Source organism: Musa acuminata, chromosome BXJ1-5 (assembly GCF_036884655.1).
Source record: "Musa acuminata AAA Group cultivar baxijiao chromosome BXJ1-5, Cavendish_Baxijiao_AAA, whole genome shotgun sequence".
NCBI classification, from domain to species: domain Eukaryota; kingdom Viridiplantae; phylum Streptophyta; class Magnoliopsida; order Zingiberales; family Musaceae; genus Musa; species Musa acuminata.
The window spans coordinates 10,113,583-10,141,497 of NC_088331.1; the positions used below are offsets into that span (position 1 = coordinate 10,113,583).

At 40.5% G+C, this 27,915-nt stretch overlaps 5 protein-coding genes and 2 non-coding genes across 9 annotated transcripts; 3 read left to right on the forward strand and 4 right to left on the reverse strand.

Moving 5' to 3' along the window:
- Positions 1-212: 212 nt before the first annotated feature.
- On the reverse strand, positions 213-4,431 carry LOC103984895 (uric acid degradation bifunctional protein TTL). 2 transcript variants are annotated; one of them, XM_009402469.3, is made up of 6 exons: positions 4,221-4,431; positions 4,052-4,125; positions 3,904-3,961; positions 3,705-3,806; positions 2,157-2,316; positions 213-846 (listed from the first exon to the last, which is right to left on the reverse strand). In XM_009402469.3, exons 1-6 carry the CDS (start codon positions 4,359-4,361, stop codon positions 383-385), a joined length of 999 nt encoding a protein of 332 aa, XP_009400744.2. In that variant the 5' UTR covers positions 4,362-4,431; the 3' UTR covers positions 213-382. The 2 variants fall into 2 exon arrangements, with proteins under 2 accessions (XP_009400744.2, XP_009400745.2); XM_009402470.3 differs by having other exon boundaries at positions 213-771; positions 4,221-4,430.
- Positions 4,432-7,765: 3,334 nt separating this feature from the next.
- On the reverse strand, positions 7,766-9,004 carry LOC135673726 (AT-hook motif nuclear-localized protein 23-like). Its single transcript, XM_065182968.1, has one exon. It carries the CDS (start codon positions 8,855-8,857, stop codon positions 7,970-7,972), a length of 888 nt encoding a protein of 295 aa, XP_065039040.1. The 5' UTR covers positions 8,858-9,004; the 3' UTR covers positions 7,766-7,969.
- A 4,584-nt stretch (positions 9,005-13,588) lies between these two features.
- Positions 13,589-17,267, forward strand: LOC135673727 (mitochondrial carnitine/acylcarnitine carrier-like protein). 2 transcript variants are annotated; one of them, XM_065182970.1, is made up of 3 exons: positions 13,589-13,773; positions 15,158-15,549; positions 16,546-17,267. In XM_065182970.1, exons 2-3 carry the CDS (start codon positions 15,158-15,160, stop codon positions 17,042-17,044), a joined length of 891 nt encoding a protein of 296 aa, XP_065039042.1. In that variant the 5' UTR covers positions 13,589-13,773; the 3' UTR covers positions 17,045-17,267. The 2 variants fall into 2 exon arrangements, with proteins under 2 accessions (XP_065039042.1, XP_065039043.1); XM_065182971.1 differs by lacking the exon at positions 13,589-13,773 and adding an exon at positions 13,816-14,468.
- Positions 17,268-17,412: 145 nt separating this feature from the next.
- Positions 17,413-17,497, forward strand: TRNAM-CAU (transfer RNA methionine (anticodon CAU)). Its single transcript is given in 2 exon segments — positions 17,413-17,450; positions 17,462-17,497. It is a non-coding gene; the product is annotated as a tRNA-Met (tRNA).
- A 266-nt stretch (positions 17,498-17,763) lies between these two features.
- TRNAM-CAU (transfer RNA methionine (anticodon CAU)) lies at positions 17,764-17,848 on the forward strand. The gene is given in 2 exon segments: positions 17,764-17,801; positions 17,813-17,848. It is a non-coding gene; the product is annotated as a tRNA-Met (tRNA).
- A 2,631-nt stretch (positions 17,849-20,479) lies between these two features.
- On the reverse strand, positions 20,480-21,375 carry LOC103984898 (abscisic acid receptor PYR1-like). Its single transcript, XM_009402473.3, has one exon. It carries the CDS (start codon positions 21,336-21,338, stop codon positions 20,694-20,696), a length of 645 nt encoding a protein of 214 aa, XP_009400748.1. The 5' UTR covers positions 21,339-21,375; the 3' UTR covers positions 20,480-20,693.
- A 1,292-nt stretch (positions 21,376-22,667) lies between these two features.
- Positions 22,668-27,242, reverse strand: LOC135673728 (uncharacterized protein At2g38710-like). The gene is made up of 5 exons (XM_065182972.1): positions 26,956-27,242; positions 24,468-24,587; positions 23,778-23,892; positions 23,510-23,603; positions 22,668-23,098 (listed from the first exon to the last, which is right to left on the reverse strand). Exons 1-5 carry the CDS (start codon positions 27,057-27,059, stop codon positions 22,896-22,898), a joined length of 636 nt encoding a protein of 211 aa, XP_065039044.1. The 5' UTR covers positions 27,060-27,242; the 3' UTR covers positions 22,668-22,895.
- Positions 27,243-27,915: the final 673 nt, after the last annotated feature.

Below are 27,915 nucleotides of genomic sequence, written 5' to 3' on the forward strand. Positions count from 1 at the left end.
TGTATTACGAGCGTAAAATAAAATTTTAATAATTTATCGTAAGATCGTGGGATCAGTTTAATCCTTTGCAAAAGAATTAGATTTGTCAAAACAGTCAAAAATAAGTTAGAAACCAAAGCAAAGAGAATTGCACACCATGAAAGTGAGAAAGGTCGACTAGATCCTGTCAAAGAGCACACTAGAAGGCTCAGGCACTGTCACACAAGCGGCTGTTGAACGAGATACAGATAAGCATGATCAATAATATTTGTCCAAACACCAAGATAAGAATTTTAGACCTGTTTGAATTGTATACAATCCTGGCATACACACTTCCGATACGACAAAGTAACATTGATAGGTTTCCTTGAAATGTATCTGTTACCCAACTAGAGTACCATATCTAGCTCCCCCTGTATGTGGTGAATGAAAAGGGTGAATGCAGCAGAGGAACATGAAAGTGTTCTGCTATCTGGTTTTCTCTGACCTGAAACACCAAGCTGACATAAGGAAAGAAGCCAGAGGGTGCATATTTACCGGTGTCGAAACTTATCCGGTAAAAGCCAGGAGTTATATGGTCAACGATGCCCATCAGAGGGCCGCTGCGTCCATCGGTATTTGTTGTCGAAGAGCCTATCAACATCCAGTCGGTGGATTCTCTGTTTGTAAATGATGGGTGCTGCTGAGTTCCTTTCCACATTTCAAGGTGAACCTCCATGCCGGAAGCTGGAGAGCCACGGGCAACATCCAGGACATGGGTTGTGATGGGAGGACGAGTGCGGTGGCTATTACCTGAAATTTCAGTGGTTTTACTGGAAGGTACCTTAGGAATAGCCATAATATGTGCTCCAATGATTCCTAAACGATCTTTTAAGATTCAAAACATGAGTTGTCAGGATGAAGCATGAGTTAAATGCAAAGTTAACAGAACTGGAATCTTTGAAGTTATACTAGCTAGATTAATTTGACTTGCCGGAGTTAACAGAATGTAAATGCAGCAAAGTTAAACACACTCTTTATGCAGCATCACCACTGTCTCTGGTTAAACATTGTCATCATAAAGAAAAAAGTGGCACATATGTTTTCAAAAAAGATGTTTCACAGACCAAATGAAAATGTGGAATCAACTAAGGGACTCTTGTGATATTCCATGATTGACTAAATTGAAATAGCTCAAGGTAAACAGTAACCTAAACTTATATGATATATCTATCTAACATGAGTGAAAAAGTCGAACTAGGCAGTAAGATAAGATCGAATATGTTCATTCCAGTGAATAAACTTTGGACCACATGCAGCAGGGACTACCACTTACAGACCAATGGTTTATGATGAATCTAGAGGTCTTGAGAAACTGCAAACCAAAGAAAATAATTAACCAAAGAAAATAATTCATACAGACCACTTAACCATCCTCCGGATGCAATTAGCAAGTTCCCAAAAGAGAAACCATGCTGAGAAAGATGTCCATCCTTCTTTCCTCTGGACTAGATTACTCCTAATGGTTTCAAGCAACATGAGAGTTTCTTCAGTAAATTTTGCATCTACCCAACCACTAATCTATAAGAATATAAAGGATATGTGCAAATGGGCATAACAGTGTGCAAGTGATCTATCCATCTTAACCACACTCAGGCAAAACTAATACATGTCCTTATCTCTAATCACTGGATTCCACAATATGAAGAATCTAAGATCCAATTTCCATATATATAATCAAATGTAGTATGATTGCACCCATAGAACATACTTTAAAAAGACACAAAACATAGTGTAAAAAGCCTATTTTAAACTCAATTTTCTACAGTATATGCATTATCTCGGTTTTTCGTTTCCTTAAGCAGGATCTATCACTCAACTAACGAACAAGAACAACCGCAGACATTTGCAGATGAACAAAGTAATACATTTTAAGAATGAATTTCCATGTCTTCATCTGACCAAACATTGTTTTTGTAACAACATATACAGAGTTGCCCAACCTCAATTGACAGCTTTGTTTCTCATATCTAAACTATTGATTTTCAACAGCAATTATTTATTCTCAAATAACTCCTATATACATTCAGTTATACAAGTAAAAGTGAGAACAAAATGATCAATTGTGTGACAAAGATAACTGGAAAAAATATATATTGTCCTTGTTTAAAACATCAGGAAAATGAAGAGGTTACTACCTTCTGGTTTAGTTGGTGAACTAACAGGAAGACGAGTTGTGACTGGAATGTTTGATCCAGCATCAGAATTAAAAAGCCTAGCAAGACGCAATTCAGTTATCTTCATCTCCTCTTGTGCTGCTATTTCAAGTTCGACAATGGGCCTATTCAGGTAGCGTTTCTATAGCAAGGTAAAATCAGTAGGTTAACAATAGATACACTCAGAAATTGTCAAAGAAGAGAATGCAACATCAGCTGCACCTAAATTGATAATAAATTCAGAAATCAAATATAATTAGTGTCGACATGCTCATGTCATATTAAGGTTATTCACATCAATAGTGACCCATTTCTGAAATGGGGACAAATTTAAATTACATAACATCACAATATAAGTAGCCTAAACTACCAAGGATTTGAAGGACTAGATGCATAAGAGGAATGAACAACTGTACATGCCACAGTGGTTAACAGAGAACAACAACGAATAGATAATCATGTCAAATGAACTGAATGACAACCAATGCACAGAATATCAAGTAGACAAGCCACTTCTTCACAGGCAACCTACAAACAATTCCACCAGATTGAGATGCCTTTTCTTTCTCCTAAAGCAACCGCATGAGGAACATTTTCATATAAAGTTTTGGAAACATTTGCAAAGAGTGAAATTTAGCTAATTCAAAGTTGATAAAATATGGAGAAGTTGCATCATATGCAGAAGAGAGAAGCACAAATTAGCAAACGAGTTAATATTTTCTGACCAGGTACAGAGAAAATGATAAGAGCATAAGAATCAGTTCCTTATAATTAAAAAAACATATTTTAACCAAAAAAGTTTCTTTAGCATCTAGGACCCTCAAAGAGCTTCCATTATGTGGACGTCTACAGTTATCAACATAGGTTTTGAGGCAATGCCATAGGAGGAAAATGAAAGCTTGGATTTGTCCAACAAAGAGTTCTTGACTCTTCTATGAAAATTTGTTCCAAGAGTGTTTCATACCATCCATCTTTATTTCTTCTCTAGATCCTTGAAACCATCCTTATCGATTGCCAAAACATTCAAGAACACTATATCAAATTAACACTTCTAAACAAGTGACTTGGCATCTTTCCGATTTCCGATATATCAATAGATGTAGAAATACAACGTCAACCTACTTTCTTGTTATTGATCCCCTTTTTTCTTACTCTTTCTACAGATTAGGGCTTAAGGGTGTCACTCTTTGGGTATTAAAAAGACAAAAAAAGAATCTCCAAAGCATAAAGAACTTCAATTTTTCAGATGTCTTTGGATGCAGCTACATTCGGGATAAAGATCCATCCTTGCATGCGCATACATAACCACAGGAACACACAGCACAGGATAAAAGAGCCTCTTGGTAGAGGTAGTAGACAAAACATTGATGAGTAGTTCTATGTGGTGGTAAGACCTAACAATATTCCAATGAAAAGATAGTTTAAGTAGCAATAGTATCTTCCATCTTACCATCATTAAAACTGTTATTTGTTGAGAGTAATTGGAAAGCATGATTCAGAAAAACGGTAGTTTGTTCAGAAAAATGAAACCTTTAATTCAGAAAGGATCTCCGGCGTGCCCCTCCCAGATGCGCATATGAGGAACACGAACCCAAACTTCTCCCTGTACCGAGAATTCCATTCCATCAATTCCTACCATTTGAAAAACCAAAGAAGAAGTTAACAACTACTCGACGTAATTATAAGAAGATATTTCAGTAAAACAATTAATGACACATCGGAGAATCACCTGCAAGGCGGAATCGTTAGCAGTAGCCATCGCTGCGGATTGCTCTTCCTTACACCACCTAATCCAATTACCGATCCGACAACTGAATTAGCGGAGAAGGAGAGGCCAAAATTTTAGACAGGGAAGGAAGAAGAGAGATGAGACGAACTGGGAGACCGAAGGAGAGGTGGTTCCGATCGCCGGGTGAGCCGCGAAAGCCTCGAGCCATCCGACGACGTCGACCTACAAGATTCATTAGAAAACAAGAGGGAGATGGAATCACAACAGCCTAGTGAGAAGAACGGGAAGAGGAACTAGGAATAGGGCAAAGGGGAGACCTTGTTGAGCCAGATGTCGCGGGCGGATCGGAGGGCGTGGTCGAGGTCGGTGAAGGGGGAGGCCGAGACCATCTCCTTGGCGAACCTTTTGCTGCCGCAGCAGCGCAGCACGTCCTCCTCCATGCACGAAAGAGCCGTCATCTTTCTCTTCTCCCGTCTCTTCCCCCACTCTCTCTTCTTTCCTCTTCTCTCTTCCGTCAAACACTGTCACTCCTCTTCTCTCACATGTGGACATGATGATGCTAATTATTATTATTTTATTTTCTGATATTGTTAGGGTTTTTTCCTTTTTTTTCTTTGAGATTTTGTTGAAGCTTTAGTCTTTAAAAAAAAAATAAAAAATAGTTTCTTTATTTTTATTATTGTTTAAATCAAATAGAATATAATCGAAATTAAAATTAAAGATGACAAATTATTTTAGTTTAAGTGAATTTTTTTTTTATTCGATTAATTAATTTGGATTAATCAATCTTAATTTTAAAAAAAAATTAATTTGATTGAGTTCAATATCATTTCAATCAGATTAATCAAATCAAATCAAATTTTAATATCATAATTTTATAAATATCGTGAGCTCAATTTCATAAATCTTATCGTGTCAATCGAATCGAACAAAGACCTTAATTTGATTCAATTGAATTGAACTGATTGATCGAATCGATTTGGCTCTTTTAAAATATATATATTCTTAAAATTATTTAAAATTATAAATTTTGAAATTTAACATTTAACGGTTCGATTGAAAATAACTTGAACACATGTAACATGTAATAAGTTTATAGGGAAAGTTATAAATAGTCTATTAAAGATTAGCTATCTCATCTCAATCCTTCATCTTATTTGATTAAATTTATTTTTTAAAAATATTAAAAAATATTCGAAACAACAAATGAAATGAAATTTATTTTTAAAAAATATATATTTATATATGCATGGAAATTTGTGGGGTAGAAATACAAAATGGGAAATGAAACTAAATCTCAAATGATATTTCTTTTGAGTAGACTTCTAACATGATATCAATAGGCGTAAAGAATGATCAGCCTCCAAGTAGTATATGTAATTTTCTTATCATGATTTCAACTGATTCTGAAGGATTAGTACGATTGATTGATTGAAAGCTAACATAGATGGCGAATAGGATGTGGGGTGGTTTTCTTCTTCTTCTTCTTTCTCTTTCTCTGGTTGCACAGGTAAGTAACCCTTTGGAAAGGCTTAGTCTCCTCTCTCTCTCTCTCTCTCTCTCTCTCTTCTTCTTCTTCTTCTTCTTCTTCTTCTTCTCTTGTTTAAATTACTTAAAGGCCATACAACCATCATAAGGCTTTATACGACAACACCAATATCCAGTTTGTTCTTGGAATCTTTTAGATCTCACAGAAGCAATTTATGTCCATAAAACTCATGGAGAAATAGCACAAAAAATGATGTAAGAGAAGGAACGTTAGCAATTAGAAGTATATGGAAACAATCAGCTCAGAAAACCTGAGTGATCAACAATGAAGTCATTAAATCCAGTAATCAGAAATTATACTACGACAAGAACATTGATATCATCGCATCTGTAGCATCAAGATTCATGCCTATGAAGAACATTTATATCAGCCAACAACAAGCACAGATCGACATGCTCCATAAATCCATAATGTTCAGTAGAAGCAAAGAGTGTGAGGATTTTTATCAAAGTCATAATACAACTGTGACTTGGTTCTTTCACTCTCAGATTTCAGACTTCTAAACTGCACATAAAGTTGCATTGTTAAGTATTAATTAACTACTAATCAAAAATTGAAAATGCACAGAAGATAATAAAAATTTAAATATCTATTTTTTTTTAATTGATGTAAATATTGATACTTAATTTTTCAGTCTACATTTGTGTATGTTTTTTTACATATTCATTTTGGTTAAAAATGATTTAAAATGGCTATGTAATAAAAATATTTAAATGCACAGAATGAATGACAAAGTATTTGTCATCATCATTCTGGAGTTTTGTATATAATGTAGGATTGGTTGGAGAACACAACACACCTATTCATAGACAAAAAAGAATCAAAAAGATCCAAGAAATAATCAAGGGATTAGGAAATTTACCTGACTAAATCTCAAATTTTCACTTGAGAAGTTACATGAAAGGATAAAACTTATCATCATATTTAAACAGTATTTCAATTATGAAGACACTAAATTCAGTGCAATTGTGTGCCACTACAACATCTTATGTTGATCCAACGAATCAACAATTGGACAAACTCCTTACATTATTCACTTGCAGTTTTCTCCTCCAGTAATCCTAAACTCCTAATTGAATGATGCAAAACGACACTCTACAATAGAAACATCATCCTCTAAAGAGATCTAATAAGTTACATATATGGAACTTCTTGAAGTTCTTGTGACCTAGTGATGTCATAAGTCACATATATGAGTATCTAATTTATCATTAACAGGCAATTTTTTTGTGTTAGCCATTCATATTGGATTATGGTACTCTATCTATATCTGAAGTTTCTCATTGAAAATAGTAAATGTTTATTAAGTGACCAAAAACACAATATGGTAAACCAGTTGTAAGCGTAAGCCTAATCATGATATTTTGGTAAGGCAGCATATACACATGAGAAATACCAAGGCTGACTCAAGAAGAATGCATCCAATTAAAAATGACCCAAGAATAGAAGATATAATACACATTTTTATACATAGTTGAGATTCAGATTACCTGAAAGGACAATTACATTACTTGTCTAAAACAAGAAGGTATATTAATGTTGAAGTGTGCAAAGGCTGCAAGAAGAGATATAAACAATCTGTGGTTCTATAATTTGGCATGCCAAGTTGACACACAACATTAGATAAATAATTAGATCATGCATGGAAGCAAGAGGATATTGCAAAGTGTTGGCAAACATTCCCATTCTCAATGTAGCACTGCCTTTAGTGCACAACTCAAAGGAATCTTTACATGTAAAAAAACCTTGCAAAGATTTCAGAGCAATCAACATCTTTTTCTATTGTTTTGAGATGCATCAGTGAAACAAAGAGGGTGGAGAAAGTAGGACTGGTTGTCTTTTTATTAAAGGCATGCAGCACAACTGGGATAACACACAGAAGAAACCCTATAGTTCTTTTCCATCTTTCCTAGCTTCCATGATCCTCAATGTTCACAGTAGAAAACTCCATTTCAGAATAATCTGCTTACAAGTGGAGGAAGAGTAGAGGTAACTCTTCTGGGAAATTAATCCAAGTTGAATGCGTCTCAATTAGATTTATCATATTGTAGTAGCAGTTGTACTGTGAGCACAAGATGAGGTGCAGAAGCTGATGCGCATGGAGTGGATGATACTGATGATGATGATGACAGTGAAATAGAAGTGTTTTTATAGGGCCTGTAGGTGGCCTCAAACCCACTCATAAAAAGGAGACTACTTCCATGAGCAACAACAAACAACAGTCTTTGGAAGGAGAGAGAGAGAGAGAGAGAGAGAGAGAGAGAGAGAGAGAGAGAGAGAGAGAGAGAGAGAGAGAGAGAGAGGAAGGGAGGATGAAGAGAAAGAGAATATACAGCAACGGATCATCAAACACAGATCAAGAAATGAAACAAGCTGAGTACTTGTACATGGAAATCCTCAAACATGCTTGCTAACCTTTGCTTTGCTGCAGCGGCCGGTCATGGATCAGCTCCACTTATCCCCGTCCTCCATTTCTAGTCCGTGCATTGGTGGGAATCACAGTTACACCATGGCATGTCAGAAAGGCGACCGCCCAGTTGCGCCGCCCGCCCAGCCGTGCCCATCCATCGGCAACTGGCAATTCGCCATGTTGAGCAGCGGCAGATTGAGAAAGGGCAAGCACGAGTGAGGGTCCCGGAAGGGGTTGCCGCTGCCCCCGCCGCTTCCTCCGCTCCCCCCGTCTCCTCCTGATCCTTGCGGGGCTGGGGCTTGCATCTGTAGCGGTTCTTCCTCCTCTAGCGGGAGCCGCTCATATGCGACGTTGGTGAACGACGCGGCTATCACGATCACCGGCCCGGCCGCGTACAGCTCGCCCACGACGTTCCCGCCCACCACCTGCCCCTGGCCCCCGGCGAGGAAGATGGCGAGGCTGGTCGCTCCGGGTGGAGCCGGGGGCGGGAGGAAGGACCCCGACAGCGACAAGATCTCGAAGCGGCCTTGGAGGGTGATGACGCCGCCGGACGCGGAGGGCTGGCGGAGGGTGACGTTGGTGACAGTGCCACTGCCGCTGAAGACGCTGACCCCGCGCTGCCTGCGGCAGGCGTAGGCGGCGATGCAGTCGAAGACGTCGCACCCAGCGCCGACCTCGAGGATGTGCGCCTGCAGGGTGTTGGCACTCTCCCGGGTGATGATCACGGGGGGCTTGGGCTTGTTCTTGGAGCCCGCCGGGCGGCCCCGGGGACGCCGGGCCGCCATGTCTCCTGGCCCGCCGCCCTGCTTCGGCACCGACGGGGCGTCATGCTCTGCGGCTCCGCCGAATTGGTCATGCCCGCCCGTACCGCTCGTTCTCTTGTTGCTGTAGTTGTTGTTGTTGTTGCTCTCCTCGTCGTTGGAGTTGGCGTTGTGGTGGTGAGGGAGGTGGTGATGGACGTATCTGGAAGCGGTGCTCAGATCCAATCCAGCCATTACCTCATCCAACAAAAACCACTGTGTGAGAGATAAGCAAAAGAAAATACAAGAGCTGGTTTTTTCAGCTTAAAAAAGCGAAGAAAAGGTTTAAAACCATATTTTAAATATTTTTTTTTTCATTTAATGGTCAAGAAAAGAAAAGGAAGGAAGAACAGGAGGAGAGCAGACGGAGATCAGTGGTGGAGGAAATATAGAAAACACGAGGATGGAACGCAGGGTAAGAAAGAGGCTTGCGAAGGGAGACAAGGAAGAGAGGGGGGTGGGAGAGGTTCCCTAGGGGTTGCAGCAATGCATAAAATATTGGAAAGAGGTAGAGAGAGAGAGAGAGAGAGAGAGAGAGGTGCTTGATGGTGATGCATTTGGAGTCTACTGAGTTGTCTTAAACTAGGGTTAAGGAGTTGGTAACCCAGGGTTTAGGGAGGTTGACTTAGGGTTGGGTTTATTGGGGGGCGGGGGGGGTGCAAGTGGGAATGCTACTTACTACCATCAGGTGGGACCCACTTTTTTTTCTTTTATATATATATATATATATATAATTATAATTAGCCTATAAATTCAATAAAAAAGATTAAAAGGCTTTGCTACATCATATATATATATATATATATACTAAGCCAAAACATGCATGATTATCTACCTGGCGTTTCTTCTTTTTCCACCTTAAAGACATCTGACTTGACTTGAGGGTCCATATTGTTCATCTAATAGTTCTCCATATTGGATCACCAACAGCATTCAACTATACGGTCGAAGAACAAGCCAAGCCGTGCTGCATGCACCTACTTGCATTGAGTTGAATTATTGTTTTGTATTGTGTGAGAATATTGATATGACATGTCAACCCGAATACAGTCTAATTATTCTTATATTGATGATTATTTCGTTGATATGGATAATAACAAAACGATTAAATAATTAAAAATCAATTTGATTAGGAATCAACCTTGGATTTAGGTGAACCCAACCGGTGCTAAACCCGAACTCTTCGACCCAAACCCGCGAATTTAGGTGAACCGAACCGGTCCGGCTTGACGGGTTTTACGACGATCTACGCATCGGGATTGACAGAGAAGAGTGAGTGAGTCAAAAGTCAAACCCACCGAAGCACCCGCGTGGCTGTCGGCCGCGGGTCCCGCCGTCGCTGTCCGTGGGACCACCACCCCCTCCTCCTCCGCCTCCTTTGACACCCCGTAAAACCCGGGCAGGCCCACCTCTGTCGATTGAGAAGCCCCTCCGTCGCCCTAATGGACCAGTCTTCTTCTTCTCCTTGTTCTTCTTCTTTTGATTGGGTTGCGCCAGCTGATCATAAGATAGTATGGATGAGACCACCCACCTTTAAGTAAAGGGTTGAAGAAAGGGATTGAAGGCCGAGAACTGAAGCAAAGGAGACAGGTTTATCCCCTTGAGCTGCGCATGGGTTAAGCGTAGCTTGAGTCGGCGATGGATTAGCTAACGCTGCGGGTGGTGGTGGTGGCTCGAGATCTAAAGCGCATATGCTGCATGCTGCTTTTGACCGGCTTCGGAGATGCCGTAGGGCTCGTTGGCTTCTTTTGGTGGAGGTTCCATGGAGGGTGACTTGCACTGCAGCTTGTCGCCTCCAGCTTTAACAAAGAGACTTAATATATGTTTTCGATACTGTTGGTGATCGGCCAATGTCGCTATGTGTTTGGACATTGTCAAGCAGATTAATCAAATCTTCGTCTGTTCCACTGAGTTCAGATTCCACAAAGCTGATGCCCAAGCTTGAAGCTGAGGACAGTGCTTAGCTTCATGGCATGTCACCTTTCTGAAGCTAAGCGACATATGGTTATTCCCAATCACAGATGGAATACATAGCTGCCCAGCCTCAATTCATCTCCCCACAACTCCATTAATAATGATTCTGTCAATCTATTCAAGGGGCTCTTTTCTATCACCTCAGTTAGCAAACGAACATAGCCCTGGGTTTCCTCAGTCAAACAATTGTAGAAGAGCCCTTGAGCTATTAAGTTAGACAATATGTCTATCTATACAGAAGTGACAGTTGAGAATGCAGTTTACTTGGAGTTGCTTTCCCCTATAAATAATCTATTTTTCATGTTCAACATCACAAAATATAATGCCTAAGCATTGAAAATATTCTACAATGTGATCATTGGATGATGAGAAGAACTTTCTTCTAGCTTTCAGGGACTGCCATGAATAGATAATGGAGCATTAACATGGAGGTTGGTACAAGATAGTCACCTCTGCATTCATTTTTTTTGGTGTTTCTTTGGCTGCTTTATGTGACAACATTATATAATAAGGGGAAAATTTTATGTGGAAGTAACCTGGTGACTGCTTTATTACTGTTTATCTAGATAAGAAAAGATCAGAAGCCTATGGCTTTGGACTGGACAAAAAAAAAAAAAAATCATCATGTCATACAATATATTAGTTAAGATTCTACATTATTGGCACAGATAAAGAAGGGTTGAATTATTTATGATGAACACTTGGATTGAAAATATTTTATCAACACTAGCTCAGATACACAAGTCAAGTTGGATACTTTATTGACACTGGTTACCAAAATCCGTCAGAAAAATGGTCACCAAAAAGTTCCATTTTGGAGGTTATCAACTGATCTCGATGGGTACGAGATAGATTTCAAGAAATGGATATCCAGTTGAAGTTAAATGAGATGTTGTGTGGTTCAATTACGACTCATTGCACTTATTATATTCACTGAGAAAGTAGCTAAAGTGGCTTGACCTTTAAATAAAAATAAATATTGATATCCTTCTCGAGCAATAAATACTTAGATCCAACATCTGACAATGCCAAAATTTGATTTATAATCAATGATGTGGTAGACTTTATTCTACTCCTACGCTGTATTATTCTACTAAACATCAATGCTAAAGGCAAGTAATGGCTTCCATCTTCCTCGAGCATTTCATCAAATGGCATTGACCTTGCGTCGACTCAGTTCTCATGGCCTCAAAACTTCACAATGTTCAGACTTCCCACTGCTTGGAAGCCTCATTCTAGTGCAGTTAATACACTATTAAGAGCTTGGAAATTCCAGAGATTAAACATGTTTTCGTCCAAAAACTTGAATGATTGTAATAGTCACTGAAATCCTGATGAAGCATTGAAATCGAAGCTGAGAATATATGTGTGTGTGTGTGTGTTCTCGAGCGGCTACAGATATGTTCTTCCCACTGCTGTCCATTAAAAGCAACCTTTCACTCTATCATGGGGCAACTTCACCTAATCATCCTGCCACTTCCGACAATATCATATTATGTTAATCGACAAAGATAAAGTTAATCATGTGTTATCGATCCAGTTTGTGTCAGCCAGCACGGATTCTACATTAAATATTTGTGCTGAAAGATAAGCCTGGAATTTGTCATTCGCTGATTGCTAATGACTAGCATGAATTCCTCACAAAGAAAGGCGTGTGTGTGTGAGAGCGAGAGAGAGAGAGAGAGAGAGAGGGGGACAGAGAGGAATAATCTTTTCATGGCGCTGACGTTCGCTCTCTATAACACGTGAAGGATAGATCGCTGGACAAGGTGAATGTCGTCACTCGGTAAGCTCAAAGAGAGTGAGGCTGATGGACGGCTGTGACGGAAGGAAGATCCGGGATCGGAAGTCCACGTGATGATGATGTTTGCATGGCTTCACGTGCCGCCCGGCGATCGAGATATTCCCGCTGCCGGCGCACGTGCAGCACGCATCAAGAAGCGCACGAACTTCCACGCGGGAAGGCGGTATGTGCGCTTTCCGGGCTCCATCAATTTCACCCACGCTCCCCACGTGGCCGGGTAATATTTGGAGCCCACTTGGTACGGGAATTGTGCGATTGGGCCGACACAACGGGTCGGATTATGTCGGTGAGCTTCCTGCCACGGTAATGGAACAAAATCGAAAACGGGCCTAATTGGTTTCAGAGCCTCAATGGGCCTTCTCAACCATACGGGTTCAACATGAAGCCCTTAATCGCCATCACGATATATATATATATATATATATATATATATATAGAGGTAACATCAAATTAGATTAAAGCGTAGTTCGAAATAGTACTAATACTAATTTATTTTATACCCTGCAGCAGTACGCATATTTTGATTGGGAGGCCCATCATGCCAGAAAATAAAGACGCTCCACCACGAGTGTACGGCCAGGATCTGCCGACAGCACGGATCTCGGAGCCGTGGCATGACTTTGGGTCAAAATTCAAATAATGGGAAATAATTTGGTAAAATTTTGGTGAAAAGAGCATCGAATATTAAGTTCCTTGAAGAAAGATTTACTGAATTTCTATAAAATTAATATCCGGTGCATATCTACCTGAAGAGATTTGCTATTATACTACTGCGGTTCTAATGCTTAGGAAAGATGCATCGATTTTAGATAGACATTATAAATGATATTAATATATATAATATATTATTTTTTTGAAAAAAACTTTAAATTTGAAATTTTTTCAATAATATCTATTTTTTTAAAAAAAATGATCATTCTATCATCATCGATCATCACCTTTTATCGTTTGTTTAGTTTTTAATCATGCCTTCGTCTTATTGGACTCACTCAACAATAAAAATATTAATTATTTTTTATATTTAGTGACAAAAATTATTTTTTATATTTAGCGACGTTTTGTGAAAATTCATCCAAATAAGATTATATAATTAAACTCGATAGTTGGAGTAAAATGTTCAACGTATATATTCCGACTCGGCGGGCGTTCCCAGTCATCCGCCGCCAGCTTTTGTCTGCTTTCTCGCCTTCGGTCAAAGGCGTCCCGCCTCTCTCTCTCTCTCTCTCGTTCGTTCTTCTTCGGTGAGTGGCGAGCGTGCCAGGCGGCCGCCTCGCCTCCTCCTCTGGTCCCGCTTGGGAGGAGGAGAAGCCGGTTGAAAGGGCGTTCTTTCGAGGTAAATATCTCTCCTTTCGCCCTCCATTCCGTGGAGACTATCAGCGGGTGCTTATCGGCCGTGTTTGTCTGATTGATTCCTGGATTCGTGACCGCTTTTTGTTCGATCGTCGAACAAGCTGCCCCTTTGTTCCTGCCGGCTCGGTATCTGTGGACCTTTCAATCTGGAAGAATATATGGGTATTGGGGAGTCGTGTAAGATTGTTCATTAGATCGATCGAGTCAAGGGTTTCTATATATTTTCTAGTTGGGGCAGAATTCGAGAACGCTTCTTGTGTTCTACTGGGATAATGACCTGTCGATGATTTCAATTAGAAGCTTTTTGCGCTTGAGGCGGGATGACACAAGAATGGGGATCTAAGATCTTGGAATGACTAACAACTAGATATTTATTGTATGGCCACCTAGACACATTTCGAGATTGTGGCTGTCTTTTAACTTCTGGGTCCATTTCCTTGTGTGGGTCGATGAGTATCGAGTGCGATGTAAGGGAATGCGTGTATCTCTGAGAACAAGATTCTGAGAGTAAGACCAAGAACTTTAGGGAAAAGCAGAAGAGGATAGGATTCAGTGTCAACGTCAAGAAATTGTCCATCTAAGGTGTTTGTTGTATTGCTTCAATCTGGTCTGGATTGGAAAATTTTGTTGCAATGAGTTTGGTTCTGACTTCAGTGCTTCATTGCCTATTTGAACAAGGTAATGGGACTTTTTGGTTTTCTAGATCTTAGCAACTTTTCAGAAATTTAATCCATCTTTGATGTAGCCATTTATATTCAAGTGTCCTTTTTCTCTTTCTTATTATTCTATTAATTGATTGGTTGTTTCTCAATTGCATGAATTTGTATCTTGAAGATACATCATTGGACAGCAAGGTGGAGCTACATAAATTTTCATGTTTTCATTATATTTTGCAGCGTCATCTTATTTTATATTGATGCATGATTTTTGGTTGATACAGCATCATTGTCATGATCCGCTGTTGTTAATATAGAAAATTTCCTGATGTCAATGATATTGAAAAAGGGGTGGTTGTTGATTCTTTTAGTGTCTTTATCCTGCACAATGCAATCGCTCATTGATAATAAATGAGAACAGAAGTTGTTCTCCTTTTCAATTGCTATAATATTTACACATAGGCCAGTCTGTCAAAATAAATTTCAATAGCATCTAATGGCTTCGGGCAACTGAAAGTCCATTGAAAGTTCAATTTTTTGGTCTTAGTCAGTGATTCTAATCATGTGTTTGATAGGTGTTGTTTTCTTAACCTGAGTAGCATATGTTGTGATCGGAATTTGACAGTTAATTTGAAAGAGCTGGGCCAGAAGAAGAACCCAAACCAACCAATACAGTTGCTAAGCCTTGTTCTGTTTTTCTGTATCTAACAGATGGCAGATGTCGCCAAGGACCTGGCGGCCGGAACTGTTGGTGGGGCTGCGCAGCTGATTGTGGGCCATCCATTTGACACCATTAAGGTCAAGCTTCAAAGCCAACCAGCACCACTACCTGGCCAACCCCCCAAATATTCTGGCGCTATGGATGCAGTGAGGCAAACAATGGCCGCTGAAGGCCCAAGGGGCTTGTATAAAGGTATGGGTGCTCCACTGGCAACTGTTGCAGCATTGAATGCTGTTCTGTTTACTGTGAGGGGACAAATGGAGGCATTATTGAGGTCAGAACCTGGCGCTCCACTTACGGTGAATCAGCAAGTTGTATGTGGTGCTGGTGCTGGAGTTGCAGTTTCCTTCCTAGCATCTCCAACAGAATTGATCAAGTGCAGGTCAGTCGTCATTGCTCTTTTATCTTCTGCAAGAAGTCATTTTTCGCTGGAAGGACTATACCGTAGGATGAGTTCACATTAAAACACAATTTGTCGGGGAAGTCCAGTTGTTGTGATTTAGTTCAGCAATGGATCAATAATGTTGTGAACATCAGAAATTGTTTGTTCAGCACCATTGTGCTTCTTTGCTTTCCATTTCTTTTCTGCTTTTTGTCATTGGCCACATAAACATGCCAAATTACTTGAATAAGCAAGTCAAACTATTTAAGACAGTTATCCTGATGCGTAAGATACATAACAAATATCAAACTAAAGTGGTCCTAGCATCAACTCCCTTTTAGAAAGATAAATCTAGAAGAGTAGAACTGATGTGTTTTAATGATCAACCAAGATCCCATTAGCTTTTTCTTATTTATTCGTCTTATAACCTCTATTTCTCTGTGGCTTTAGCATTTTACGGGAATAACCTAACTACTAGACTCATTTATATGGTCTCTGGCAAGAAATTTGAGCTGTTTCTACTATTCACCCGCCGCATGTGCCATGCACATTCATACCCATCTTGTGTTGAGTTCGACATGTGCTTTATTTCTATTTTTGTATGCCATATTGATTGGACATAAATACCACATCAGTACCATGAAGGTGTTTCTCTACAGAAGTTTTACATAAATCAAGTCTTACAAAGTGAACCATGAGTAAATAAGTGAGGCTTTAACATTTATAACATTTTCTTAATTTTTTGTTTTCTCTATGAACCTTGCAAAATAACATTTATCATGTATAACATTTCCCATAATCTCTCAAGGCATCTGTAATAGAAGGAAGATTGATTGATTCGCAAAATTCTTTGATCTAAATGACTCAGTTGTTGGGGAGATGTACATGGTATCAGTAAAACCCAAAAAAGGAAATTCAAGTTTCTAGCAGAGTTAGGTTTGGTATATGTTGATTTAAAACATTGTCGTTTTTGCTTTTGATGACACTGCAAATCAGGCTGCAAGCTCAGAGCGCCCTAGCAGACTCAGCTTCTTCATCTGCTGCAGCGAAGTATGGAGGACCTATCGATGTGGCAAAGCATGTTGTTCGAGAAGCTGGTTTTAGAGGCCTATACAAAGGCTTGGTTCCAACCCTGGCACGTGAAGCTCCTGGTAATGCTGCCATGTTTGGTGTATATGAAGCCCTCAAGCAGTATTTTGCCGGGGGTCAAGACACTTCAGGGCTGGGAAGGGGGCCATTGATCGTAGCTGGAGGCCTGGCCGGAGCATCTTTCTGGCTATTTGTCTACCCAACCGACGTCGTGAAGAGCGTGATTCAGGTTGATGGCTTCAAGAACCCAAAGTACTCTGGTTCCCTCGATGCCTTCAGGAGAATACTGGCTGCAGAGGGAATGAAGGGCCTGTACAGAGGTTTCGGACCAGCCATGGCACGCAGTGTCCCAGCTAATGCAGCTTGTTTCTTGGCATATGAAGTGACCAGATCAAGACTTAGCTGACATTGTCGAGTGCCTCCCCGGATTCTTCATCTGATACTCTTGATTAAAGGATAGATTCGATCAAATAAATCAGTTCTCTCACCATTGAGTAGAACCCCTGTCCATGCTCTGAAACATTGCTTGGTTTTTGACAATTCTTTTATCAATCCTCTTCTTGTACTCTCTGTCACAGCAGAATTCTTTTCAGAAATTTAATACTTGTCAGCTATATCTTCAAATCATCTATACTTCAAATGGTGTTGTGCCTGAATTGTGATGTAGAACTTTCGATTGTTGCACTTTCAGGACTTGCAAGTGCATTCAAAATGTATATCGATGGAACCCAAAATTTATATATTAATAAATAAAGTGATTAAAATACCAAAAAAGGGGTGGTGGCGCAGTTGGCTAGCGCGTAGGTCTCATAGCTGCTGAGTTATCCTGAGGTCGAGAGTTCGAGCCTCTCTCACCCCATATTAGCTTTTACGAAGCTGGGGAAAACGTTTCTTCTTCCTTTGATATACTAACTCATTAAAAAAATATATCAACGATTAGATATCGGGGTGGTGGCGCAGTTGGCTATCGCGTAGGTCTCATAGCTTCCGAGTTATCCTGAGTTCGAGCCTCTCTCACCCCATGCTTCATTTTTTATCTAGCTTTTATAAAGCTAAGAAAATTGTTTCTTATCCATCTAAGATACTCGCTCATTAATAAAATCTAGCAACGATCCATAGCAAAATGGGGTGGTGGCGCAGTTGGCTAGCGCGTAGGTCTCATAGCTTCCGAGTCATCCTGAGGTCGAGAGTTCGAGCCTCTCTCACCCCATGCTTCATTTTTTATATAGCTTTTATAAAGCTAAGAAAATTATTTCTTACCTATTTGAAGTCACTGACCCATTGACAAAGTGGGGTGGTGGCGCAGTTGGCTAGCGCGTAGGTCTCATAGCTTCCTAGTTATCCTGAGTTCGAGCCTCTCTCACCTCATGCTTCATTTTTTATTTAGCTTTTATGAAGCTAAGAGAAATGTTTCTCTTCTTCTTCAACCATTCCTCTGAAGCAGTACTACTGAGTCATCAACCTAATTCAGCAACTATCCAAGTGCAAATAGCAGATGTCGACAACAATGGAAGTCGCAGTGCCAACCCAAACCCCTCATCTCATTCCAAGCGTGCAATAATTCTACTCCAGTAATGAATCGTTCGAGCATCAACCCAAATCCCTGGTTTCTATTAGCATCACTCTCTTTTGGGTTTTAGGCTATTATTGCAGTAGTAGAAAGAAGTCTTCCACTTGGATAATCACTTATATATGAAGCACTTAAGGTGAGTGCTACTGTTCTATACATGGAATTCCTTCTGTTCTCACCATTGTCTTTTGCCCAAGTTGCCAACTTGATGCAGGTCCTTCTCACATCACAATGACATCTATGAACGCAGCTCGTTCAGTTCCTCAAGATTTAAAAATTTTAAATTAAAATTCTTACGGTTGTGAAAGTGAAACATCTAGCTTTATTTACTTGAGCATCGTTGATTTTACCAATAGAAGCATAAAAATGATGGACAAAAAAATAATTTTAATGTTCTAGTTACGTTTTTTGTAATGACGACCAATGACATCGTTGAGGATCATGGATAGTTATTATGGATAAGAAGGAAAAGCAACAATGAAAGGTGAGATGATAATATAGATGTCGACGCTCTGCATCTGCATCGGCACTGACACAGCTGTCAAGCGGTGAAGGGCCTCTTGATATCTGCATCGACGTTAACGTAAATGTATATGTAGAGCGATAATGTTTTGCATATGTATCGACGCCGATATAGATGTCGAGCGATCCTTTCGTGCACTCAATAATTGCGTCAGCGTTGACGCAAATGCAGATGCAAATACTACGAGACCCTTTTGTCGATCTATATTTATGTCAGTGTCGATGTAGTTATCGAGCGACGCCAATTCAAATGCAAAGCATCGACATTTGTATTGTCATCTTACCTCTCGTTGTCATTCTCCTTCCTCATCCATAACAATGACCAACTATTCCCAGTGACATCATCGTTCGTCACCATCGAAAACATAACTTATCATTGAAATTATCTTTTTACCTATCATTTTCGTACTTTCGTTAATAAAACCTACAACGCTAGAGTAAATGGAGATAAATATTTTATTTTCATAACTATAAAAGATTTAAATATAAAATTTTTAAGTTTAAAGAACGAAATATTAAAAATATTTAATTGATATATCCACCTCGGAGGGATAACACGTTCAATTGGGAATAATTCTGTCTCTGAAAACTTCAGTCAGATGCTTATTATTCTATCTAATCATTACCTTCTGCTGAAACATTCCACTGCTGCTGTTTTTGCTCTAGAGATGGTCTTCATTAGTCTGCTGCAAGCCACTCACCTTAAAGTTAAGGTAACAGTCATATGGATCATTATAGAATGGAAGATATGCATGTCTAATGATTGCCAGCTCCACACTTGCTGCACTTTAATTCATGCCATCCGATAGGCTCTCTGGTGGTCTTGGTTGAGATAAGAGCCGTACATGATTGGTTGGAGCATCTCTTCTTTTTCTTTCTGATTGGATTGGTGTTTCTCGGCCTTTAGAATCCTTTTCATGACACTGCAATGTGGCGTAGCAAGTCTTCTTCCTGTATATATCTTATTTATTGCATGTCTCGGTCCTTTTCTTTTTCTTTCTTTTTTTTGTATTCGAAGATGAAGAAGAATGACAGCAACGTTGACATTAAATTAAAGCACACTTCAATATATCAATATATATATATATATATATATATATATATTTATATATATATATAGAGAGAGAGAGAGAGGGAAATAAAGAAAAGGATATGAGGTTATGGAGATTTAGCATCAGCATGGAACCGACTGAAGAGGCAGTGAGATCCTTAGAAGCATCACGGCCACAATACAGAAAAGACTTGAATGATTTCCATGTATCAAACAGCAATGAGATCTTATAGTTTTTAGTGTGGCTTTGCAAGAAACCATCGAGGACTTTTCATCTTTCAAATGTTCTTTCCTTCTTCCAAAGAAAAACCATGTGGTTTCTCGGAGGAACAACTACTGCTGCACTGTTTTCTCTTTCCGCTGACGGTGGTACAAGACATGTTGAGACACCGCCACCGCCACCGCTTCGCGGGGCTACAAATCTTTAGCAGGCAATCTTGGGTGTGCAAGATCGAACTTGGTCACGAGCCACTAGCAAAGCAATGCACCACCTTCAACAGCCCCAAAAATATAATAATAACAATAATACTATGATGATGACGACGGCAGAGAAATGGGATGGTGCATCTGCATATCTGCTTGCGTACAACATAGTTTCTCTGACGCACGCATCTTTAGTTGTTTATTTTGGAGCATTAAATGCCTTTTTCCCACAGAACCGATTCCACCACAAAACAAGTCAAAGGGGGAGAAGAAGAAGAAGAAGAAGAAGAAGTTGTTGTTGAAATTACCGTGACACCCCTGCTTCGGCAAGAGATTGGCAACCGAGACACACCGCCCGGGGCTCCTGCGATATTACTGAAGTAGAAGGATTTTTATGTAAATTTACACGGTCAAGACTACCTCGTTATTGCGTCACGTCGCCGACATCTCTCGTCGAGTCGTCGGCCGTGAGTGCGGGGGTTGGTCCTCTTAGTTCCCCTTCTCCGCGGGCGGCTGCGACGGCGACGGCTCGGCCGCTGCCATTGCCTCCGCCACGGTCGCGAGCTTCTGGAGGTTGAGGCGGACGACGGTGTCGGCGAAGAACCTGGTGTCGTCCTCCGTGTTGCCATCCGGCACGTCCACCGCGTACGACTCCAGCACCACCGCCCAGATCTCTTCGCCGCAACCTCGGAGATCGTCGACGGTCGTGACGGAACGGTAGTTACGGAGGCGGTGCTCGCCGCCGACGATGGAGAACCCGGTCACCCGCAGGTCCTCGTCGAGGAGGTCCAGCCGCTCGGTGCTGGTGCTCGCCGGGAGGCCGGAGACGACGCATAAGTCGCGGAGACACCCAGGCCGGATCTCGCCACCGCCCTTGACGACGCAGCTCCGGATGAAGTGCTTGTACGCCTGCGGCTGGTCGAACCGCCGGATCACCGACCACACGGTGGCGGCGGGTGCCCGGACCCGCTGGGCGAGGAGGGAGGAGCACTGCCCCTGCCCGACGCGGTACCTGTGGTGGGACTCGATCCTTGGCCGGATTTCCGCGTACTCCTCCGCCGTAAGACCCGCCGGAACCTCCTCCTCCATCGCTGCGGCAGGAGATCGGACTGGCTTGTCTTCGCCGCCCTCCATGGGTTTCTTGAGCCTGGCTTCTTTCAGTTAAGTGGATATATATATATATATATATATATATATATATATATATATATATATATATATATATACATATATAATATACTGTATTCCACTTAATCTTCATCAATAAAGTGATAATTTTATGTTTATTCCTTTAAGAAGTGAAATTATTGTATAGGAGAGGTCATGGAGTGGGCATGGCCAATGTGTCAAACTCGAACCCGATTTCAAGTACGGGATTAACCGCATACCAAACACGATAACTTAATGGACTCGATATCATTCCTGATCTCTACAAGAATTGTTTTCATCCCTTTTTACTTTTTGTTTCTCCTTCTATCGGTCTCTTTCTTTCTTTCTTTTCTTCTTCTTTCCTTTTTTTTCCCTCATTGTTTGACTTGAAACATTGATTGCAATAAAATTACTGAATGTCCTTTTTGTATGTTGAGACCCATCCATACTCTTTTATTGTTGAAAAGATATTATTTACTTCATATTAAGTCGAACTTTACGTGTATATATTTAGATCAAAAACTGCTGTAGAGTGGTGGAGGATCCAAAATATGAGGATTTAACCCCACTAAATCATGTGACATGGTTTGCCATGATTTGGTCGAACACGACGACGGCATTCCACAATGTCCTTTTGAATCGGTGCCCTACCAACCTGCGCACTAAAGCAGGATCCCACGGGGATTGACTCTATAAATTAGGATGATGGAAGAAGTCGACGTTGATATTGGTACGAGCATTCGTTGGAAATACTATTTGGACCAATGGACTGCGCTGTGCCATCAGCTTGCCATGTGATAAGGGGCTTCTCAAACAGTGTGTGACAAAGGGAGTTTGAGGTTACCTATCACTGGAGCCAATGAGATCACGAGGTGGATGACGGTGATTTGATGGGATGGGGAAGAGAAAGAAAGGCAATGGTTGTCCCTTCTCCCGGAACAGTTCAAGCATTCAACTCCTAAAGTTGCCCGTCTTTCACGATGCTTTCACAAGGTCAACTCTTGTACAGTCCTTCTATCTCATTACGAGTGATCATCTGGAAACCAAATAGGATGGAGTAAAGCAGGTCAGTTACATGCAACTCGAGCTAACAACTAGATCAAGATGTTTATCGAGTAAATTACATGTCATGTTGTTCACCTTCTGTATTTAGAAAAAGGGGTGCAGCTCCTCCAGAGATGATCAATATATTATCTGCTCAGATAAAACGATACCCCCATTAGCAATGGAGTTGGAAGAACCTTGTACCTGCAATGCATAGCAACATCCAGCTCCAGTTCACAGCCACAAAAGGAACAAACACATCCTGGGGGCTGGAAGCAAATGAGGCATTAATCCAATACATTGTACTGTTTGCAGCTTGCATCAAAAGTCATGTTTAAAGTTTTTAACATGCAGCGATTACGGTCACTTACAGATTTATCTTTCCCTTGAATCTCGGAATGCATCATAAATAAGCAGGAGGGTAATTCAACCCAGCTGCCACTAAATCAAGTTTTAACTGTACCTTCACAGATCCAGCAATGAATTTTTGCTGGCGAATCAATGGACGGGTTTGGCCCCATTAACTAAAGGGCCAATACCCCTGGTCATCTTGACATAAGAGGCATAGTCTCTGTAGTGCATGGTGTAAAGGGTGGACTGGTAGCGGGTAGCGCGAAGTCGGTTGCGAAGTGACTCACTTATAACACCGTTGAAACCTGCTTTCCTCATGAGTGAATCGATGGCTTCCGTCTTAGTCCAACCTATCCCATTAAAAAATATGAGAGAGAAATGGCATCAGTGACATGGTCATAGAACAAGGATTGTAGAAACATATTATACTGTGGTGGTTCTCTATGTCCAGAGTTAGCCCTCCACATCAATTGCAGAAGAAGCAATTTTTTACTTTCTGGAATCCTACATGCCAACATGGGATCATGGTCATTTATCACAATTTCTAGGTTACAAGTTCACTTAGGATAAAACTTCAATAACGCTGGGCCGAAAAACCATGAGAAATAAACCCTCAAATAATAAAACTGGAACCTTAATGGCTTGGATATTATTCAGAAGTTTTCACCATTTATATCGACATGCTCTTTAGCACTTCTTTTCAAAAACAGTACAAAGGACTGAATACAAGGGAAACCGGGAGTAGCTGATAAGGTACAAACCTTCATGGGCAGCAACCTCAGGCAAGTATGTCGCACTACGCCTTGTGTTGTAATCAGGGTCAGTAAATTCGATGATCAAGCCATGCTTTCCAATCTGCAAGAATAACCACTCATTTCAACAATAGAAAGCTCTAGAACTAGAATCAACTACTTAAAATGAGCATTGACATGAAGATGGAATCATTAGCTGGAAAGACAATTAACACATAAATTAACAAATAATGCCAAAATGCTTTTAAAAAAATTGAAAGAACGTGAATTAACGAACCTCCCAATCAAGGTAATTAAGAGCAGGTTCATAGTCAGTTAGAATAGATACTGTACATTCCAAAGAAGGCAATTCTTTAGCCTGTATTGGAGGAAATCGGCGGTCCCTCAGAGCGCTGTGAAAAGATGAAGAATCATTAGCCACTAGATCTAACAATGTCATGGCCAATCGCTGAAGATGGATGCAATAATATAAGTTTCATACCAACACTACTCTTCTACGACAGTGCAAAATTGTTTTTTGTCAGAGACCACAAAGAACATGCATCGTTTCTTTGACAGATTGAATGAAAGATAAAAAACAATGTATGACAATGTGTCACGGATGAAGTATGTTAAAAGTAATGCATATCAGAAGTATCATCTAAGCCACTGTTGATGCATATGAGAAGCATCAACCAAGCCACTGTTAAGCATCAACCAATCTACTTTTCATCAAATCATGAACTTACAGATGATGTTAAAAGTAATGCATAACAGAATACAAAAGACAGACAGTGGCCTAGATGATGTGATCAAGATATTCATCCATATCTACATTCTAAAAACCACCTGTTCAATGTGATCATTTCTTAACTAGTTTCATCATATATCCTAGTCAGATTCTAATTTTCATCAGAATCATAAAGGTTCTAGTCCTTCCAATGGAGCTGATACATTAACTTAACATAGAACGTGCAGCAGAAAATACCTTGTTAATGCATAATCTCTAAAGCCGTTGACTATGCAACGGGCTTCCAAAGTTCCAATACACCCACGCAGACGAGGTTCTGCTCCATTGACTGCTTTCTTCCATGTAACAAACAGTGGGCTGAAATGAAAGTTTTTCGATAAGATAATAGATTTATGCCTAGCATCCACTAGCAGGTGTATATACAAGCATACAAACAATACTTTAAATATAGTCAAAGCAAGCACAGTTTTGCATCAGTATTCACCTAGTTCATAGAATACCTTAGATTGCTGCTTGAGATCAGGAATTTTAATGCATGAACTTTAGGTCTACGATGAAGATGAGAAAGCAAGAAATACATATTGCAACAACTAAATAATGAGGAAAAAGCTTATTACGAAAAGGATGTTATAGTGTGAGCTTAGAAACATCCAGATAGCATTAGAAAAACAAAAGGAAACAAATTCCAGCCAGAAAATACTATCAGACATTTCACAACAATATTTAACACTGTCAATAATTTATGATTCTTAGTTTGCTTTTTGAGATCATAACCAAATACCAACAACAAAGAGCGACAACAAATTTGCTCAGCCCCCACCATGAGGGTTGTCCAAAAAAGAAAACAACTAGAAAGAAATCCTCAGAGTACTGTCCCTGATCAAATTCTTGCAAAAGTAAAGATCCTCTTTAGTTCAAATTTTTGACAGAATCTAGAATAGTGATCATAGAAAAAAAAAATCAAAGGTGGTTTCGGAAGAACAATTGTAATACAAATCTTTCCATGCACCTTGGCTGCATGAGCGTGGACAACGTATATTGGTTTGTGTTTCTATTATAGTGCACAAGGATATGACACAAGGTCGTAAACAACCACCATCATTAGCAGCTAATCAGATAGAGAGAACATATCTTGCATCCCTCAATCAGGTGCACCCTCTTATTGGAATATCTGAGGTGGTCAATCTTTTCTCCTTTTATTTTCTGAGGCAACAGCAACATTTCATTATCTATTTCCAATTCCTTCTCATCAATTGTTGGATATGAAGCTAGCAAACAAGTCCACGTCAAAAGTGGTAGCACTTGACATACTAACAAGCTCCCAAAGGTTTATCATTTTAACCTATTTTTGCAATGGATTGCTACATTGTAACCCATGGCACTGTGACAACTGTGCAGACACGGATATATAGAAACATTACATTTAACATCTCGTGCACAGACTTGCCAATTGTTAGATTCACCTTGTGTACATTGAACATCTTGTTGTAACCCATGGCACTATGATGTTGTTTGGATTCACAAGCTTGCACGTGAAGCCTATGAGAACTGACTTACACGCTCATAACCTGATGAGTGGTCTTTTGTCGATTTGCGATCGTTCTTTTGCCTTTTAAAGTCCTTGTTTTCCCCTTCCTCACTTTTCTCTCATGCACACTAAGTGTTTATTGAATTGCTTATAAGCTGTCCTCTTTTCCGAGACGTCGAGACTTGTCTGCCTACCATTTTCTTAAACTAATCAACTTTCTTTTGTAAGTCCTTCGAGACTTGTACAAGGTTGTCTCTAGATTGACCCTTGCGGATGGATGACGCAAAGGTGCCTCAGCAATTCTAACTAAGTCTATGACAATACTCACCAAGTTCTAATATAACACACAGGATTTTCGACCAAATTCCATGTCAGGGTACAAAACCCAGCACATATGTATTCTTATATAGCATGGTACAATTTATTCTGCGAGTATGGGTCCTGCAAAAGTTTAGTCCCCCAATTTGAACGCAACTATTACATAAACCATATAGTCCGGCGATCGTTAGCAATTTGCTAGTCCCCCAGTTTGAACCAACGGATGTAAAAAACCTAAGAATCATTAATTGCATATGAATGCAAATAAGGATTTTTTTTCTAGGCACCTACACCGGAAAACCAAAAGTAAGCATGCTTTTCTATTGCAATGCAAAACATAAAAAAAAAAAGTGAAACATTACAATAAAAGACTTAGCAATTAACAAGGGTGAAAGGGTTATCAACCAGGGATAGTACAAGAAGCAAATTGAATGTATTGAGACAATTCGCAAGATAAGAGATTAGGGGCATGGATCAATGGGTTTTGTCAACCACAGGTAGTACGAGAAGCTAAATGAGTCGATTGATATAATCCAATAGGATTATTCTCCGAAGCAAGGATCACTTGATACAACACAAGAAAGAAGAATTGTAGCCGCAAAATCAATCAATAGAACCCAAATAAACCAACACGATGTAACATCTCACACTGCATCAGTAAAAAAGAACTGTAGCGTGACCTGACATCAACAATTCCAAGTATCCAGTAAATAAGTCAGATGCAACCAAATCACCAAAAACGCCAAAAATCGATGAGTCGGCACGCAAAATAACATGAAATCCCTCAATCATCCAACAAAAATCAATCGCAACAACAGGAGCACCGATCGAAATCGGATCGAGAGAATGACAGAGCAAAACGAGGTCCACGCTCCTTACTGCTGGCCTTCCTCGAAACCCGGTGGCGGCGCCTGCTCGCTGTTGTAGTGGGCGATGAGGGTGTCGAAGCAATACACCACCATTTCCTGATTGGCAGACACCATCCTGTAACTCGAATCAAGGGGAATCTGCCGCGACAGGACGATCGGCGCCGGGGACAGGCGATCTAGAAGGGGTCGGACCGATAGAAGAGGAAGGGAAGGGCCCCGTCGTCGTCGACTAATGAGAGGGTTTCTTGGCGAGGAGGGTTAGGTATTAATAGTATCGAACCTAAATATATATAGGAAGATGAGCGATGTAGGCGTCGTCGGAGAAGTGCAGAAGAAGATAAAAGAGAAAGTCGACCATGGTCTCGCGTGGCATGCCTTCGTCTCCCAACACCTTCCCACGTGCAACCCACGTGAGTCATAGATTCTCATTGTTTCAATGCTCAAATAACAGCTGCTTTTTATTAGATTAAATGATGGATAATACGCTTTTGATGAGTTCTAACATTAGACATATCGACTGTATAATAAATAATGCATTAACCATTATGATGCCATGCAGTAATACAGATAAAAAAGACCTGCTTGCTTAGTCACAGTAGAGAAGACAGAGAGCTCTCGATGAAATGAGTTACAATGCCGAACACACAACATGGACTTCGTTCATGGAGAAACAAACTTAGGAGATCATTGGCGATGCTATGGGATTCTTAGGTGTATTATCACCATTGCGAATCGTCATCGACCGGATGACTGTTCTCTGCCGCCGGTGGTGGAGGAGGAGCTGGTGAATTCACAGGCACGAAGTTGGCTCGACAGAGGGGGCAGTTGGAGAGCGATTTCAGCCAAGCATCGATGCATGGAACGTGGAAGGCATGGCTGCACTTGGGGAGCAACCGGAGGCTCTCGTCCTCCCGGAACTCGCTCGGGCACACCGCGCGATCGGTGCCCTCGACCAGACATCGCCTCTCTC

Coding starts and splice junctions, on each gene's coding strand:
- LOC103984895 (XM_009402469.3), bottom strand. CDS start 4,361: ATGACGGCTCTTTCGTGCATGGAGGAGGACGTGCTGCGCTGCTGCGGC. Junction 4,126..4,220: donor GCGACATCTGGCTCAACAAG/GTCTCCCCTTTG, acceptor TGAATCTTGTAG/GTCGACGTCGTCGGATGGCT. Junction 3,962..4,051: donor ACCTCTCCTTCGGTCTCCCA/GTTCGTCTCATC, acceptor TAATTGGATTAG/GTGGTGTAAGGAAGAGCAAT.
- LOC135673728 (XM_065182972.1), bottom strand. CDS start 27,059: ATGGTGTCTGCCAATCAGGAAATGGTGGTGTATTGCTTCGACACCCTC. Junction 24,588..26,955: donor GGTTTCGAGGAAGGCCAGCA/GTAAGGAGCGTG, acceptor CTTTCATTTCAG/CCCACTGTTTGTTACATGGA. Junction 23,099..23,509: donor TGAGGTTGCTGCCCATGAAG/GTTTGTACCTTA, acceptor TTAATGGGATAG/GTTGGACTAAGACGGAAGCC.
- LOC135673727 (XM_065182970.1), top strand. CDS start 15,158: ATGGCAGATGTCGCCAAGGACCTGGCGGCCGGAACTGTTGGTGGGGCT. Junction 15,550..16,545: donor ACAGAATTGATCAAGTGCAG/GTCAGTCGTCAT, acceptor ACTGCAAATCAG/GCTGCAAGCTCAGAGCGCCC.
- LOC103984898 (XM_009402473.3), bottom strand. CDS start 21,338: ATGGAGGGCGGCGAAGACAAGCCAGTCCGATCTCCTGCCGCAGCGATG.
- LOC135673726 (XM_065182968.1), bottom strand. CDS start 8,857: ATGGCTGGATTGGATCTGAGCACCGCTTCCAGATACGTCCATCACCAC.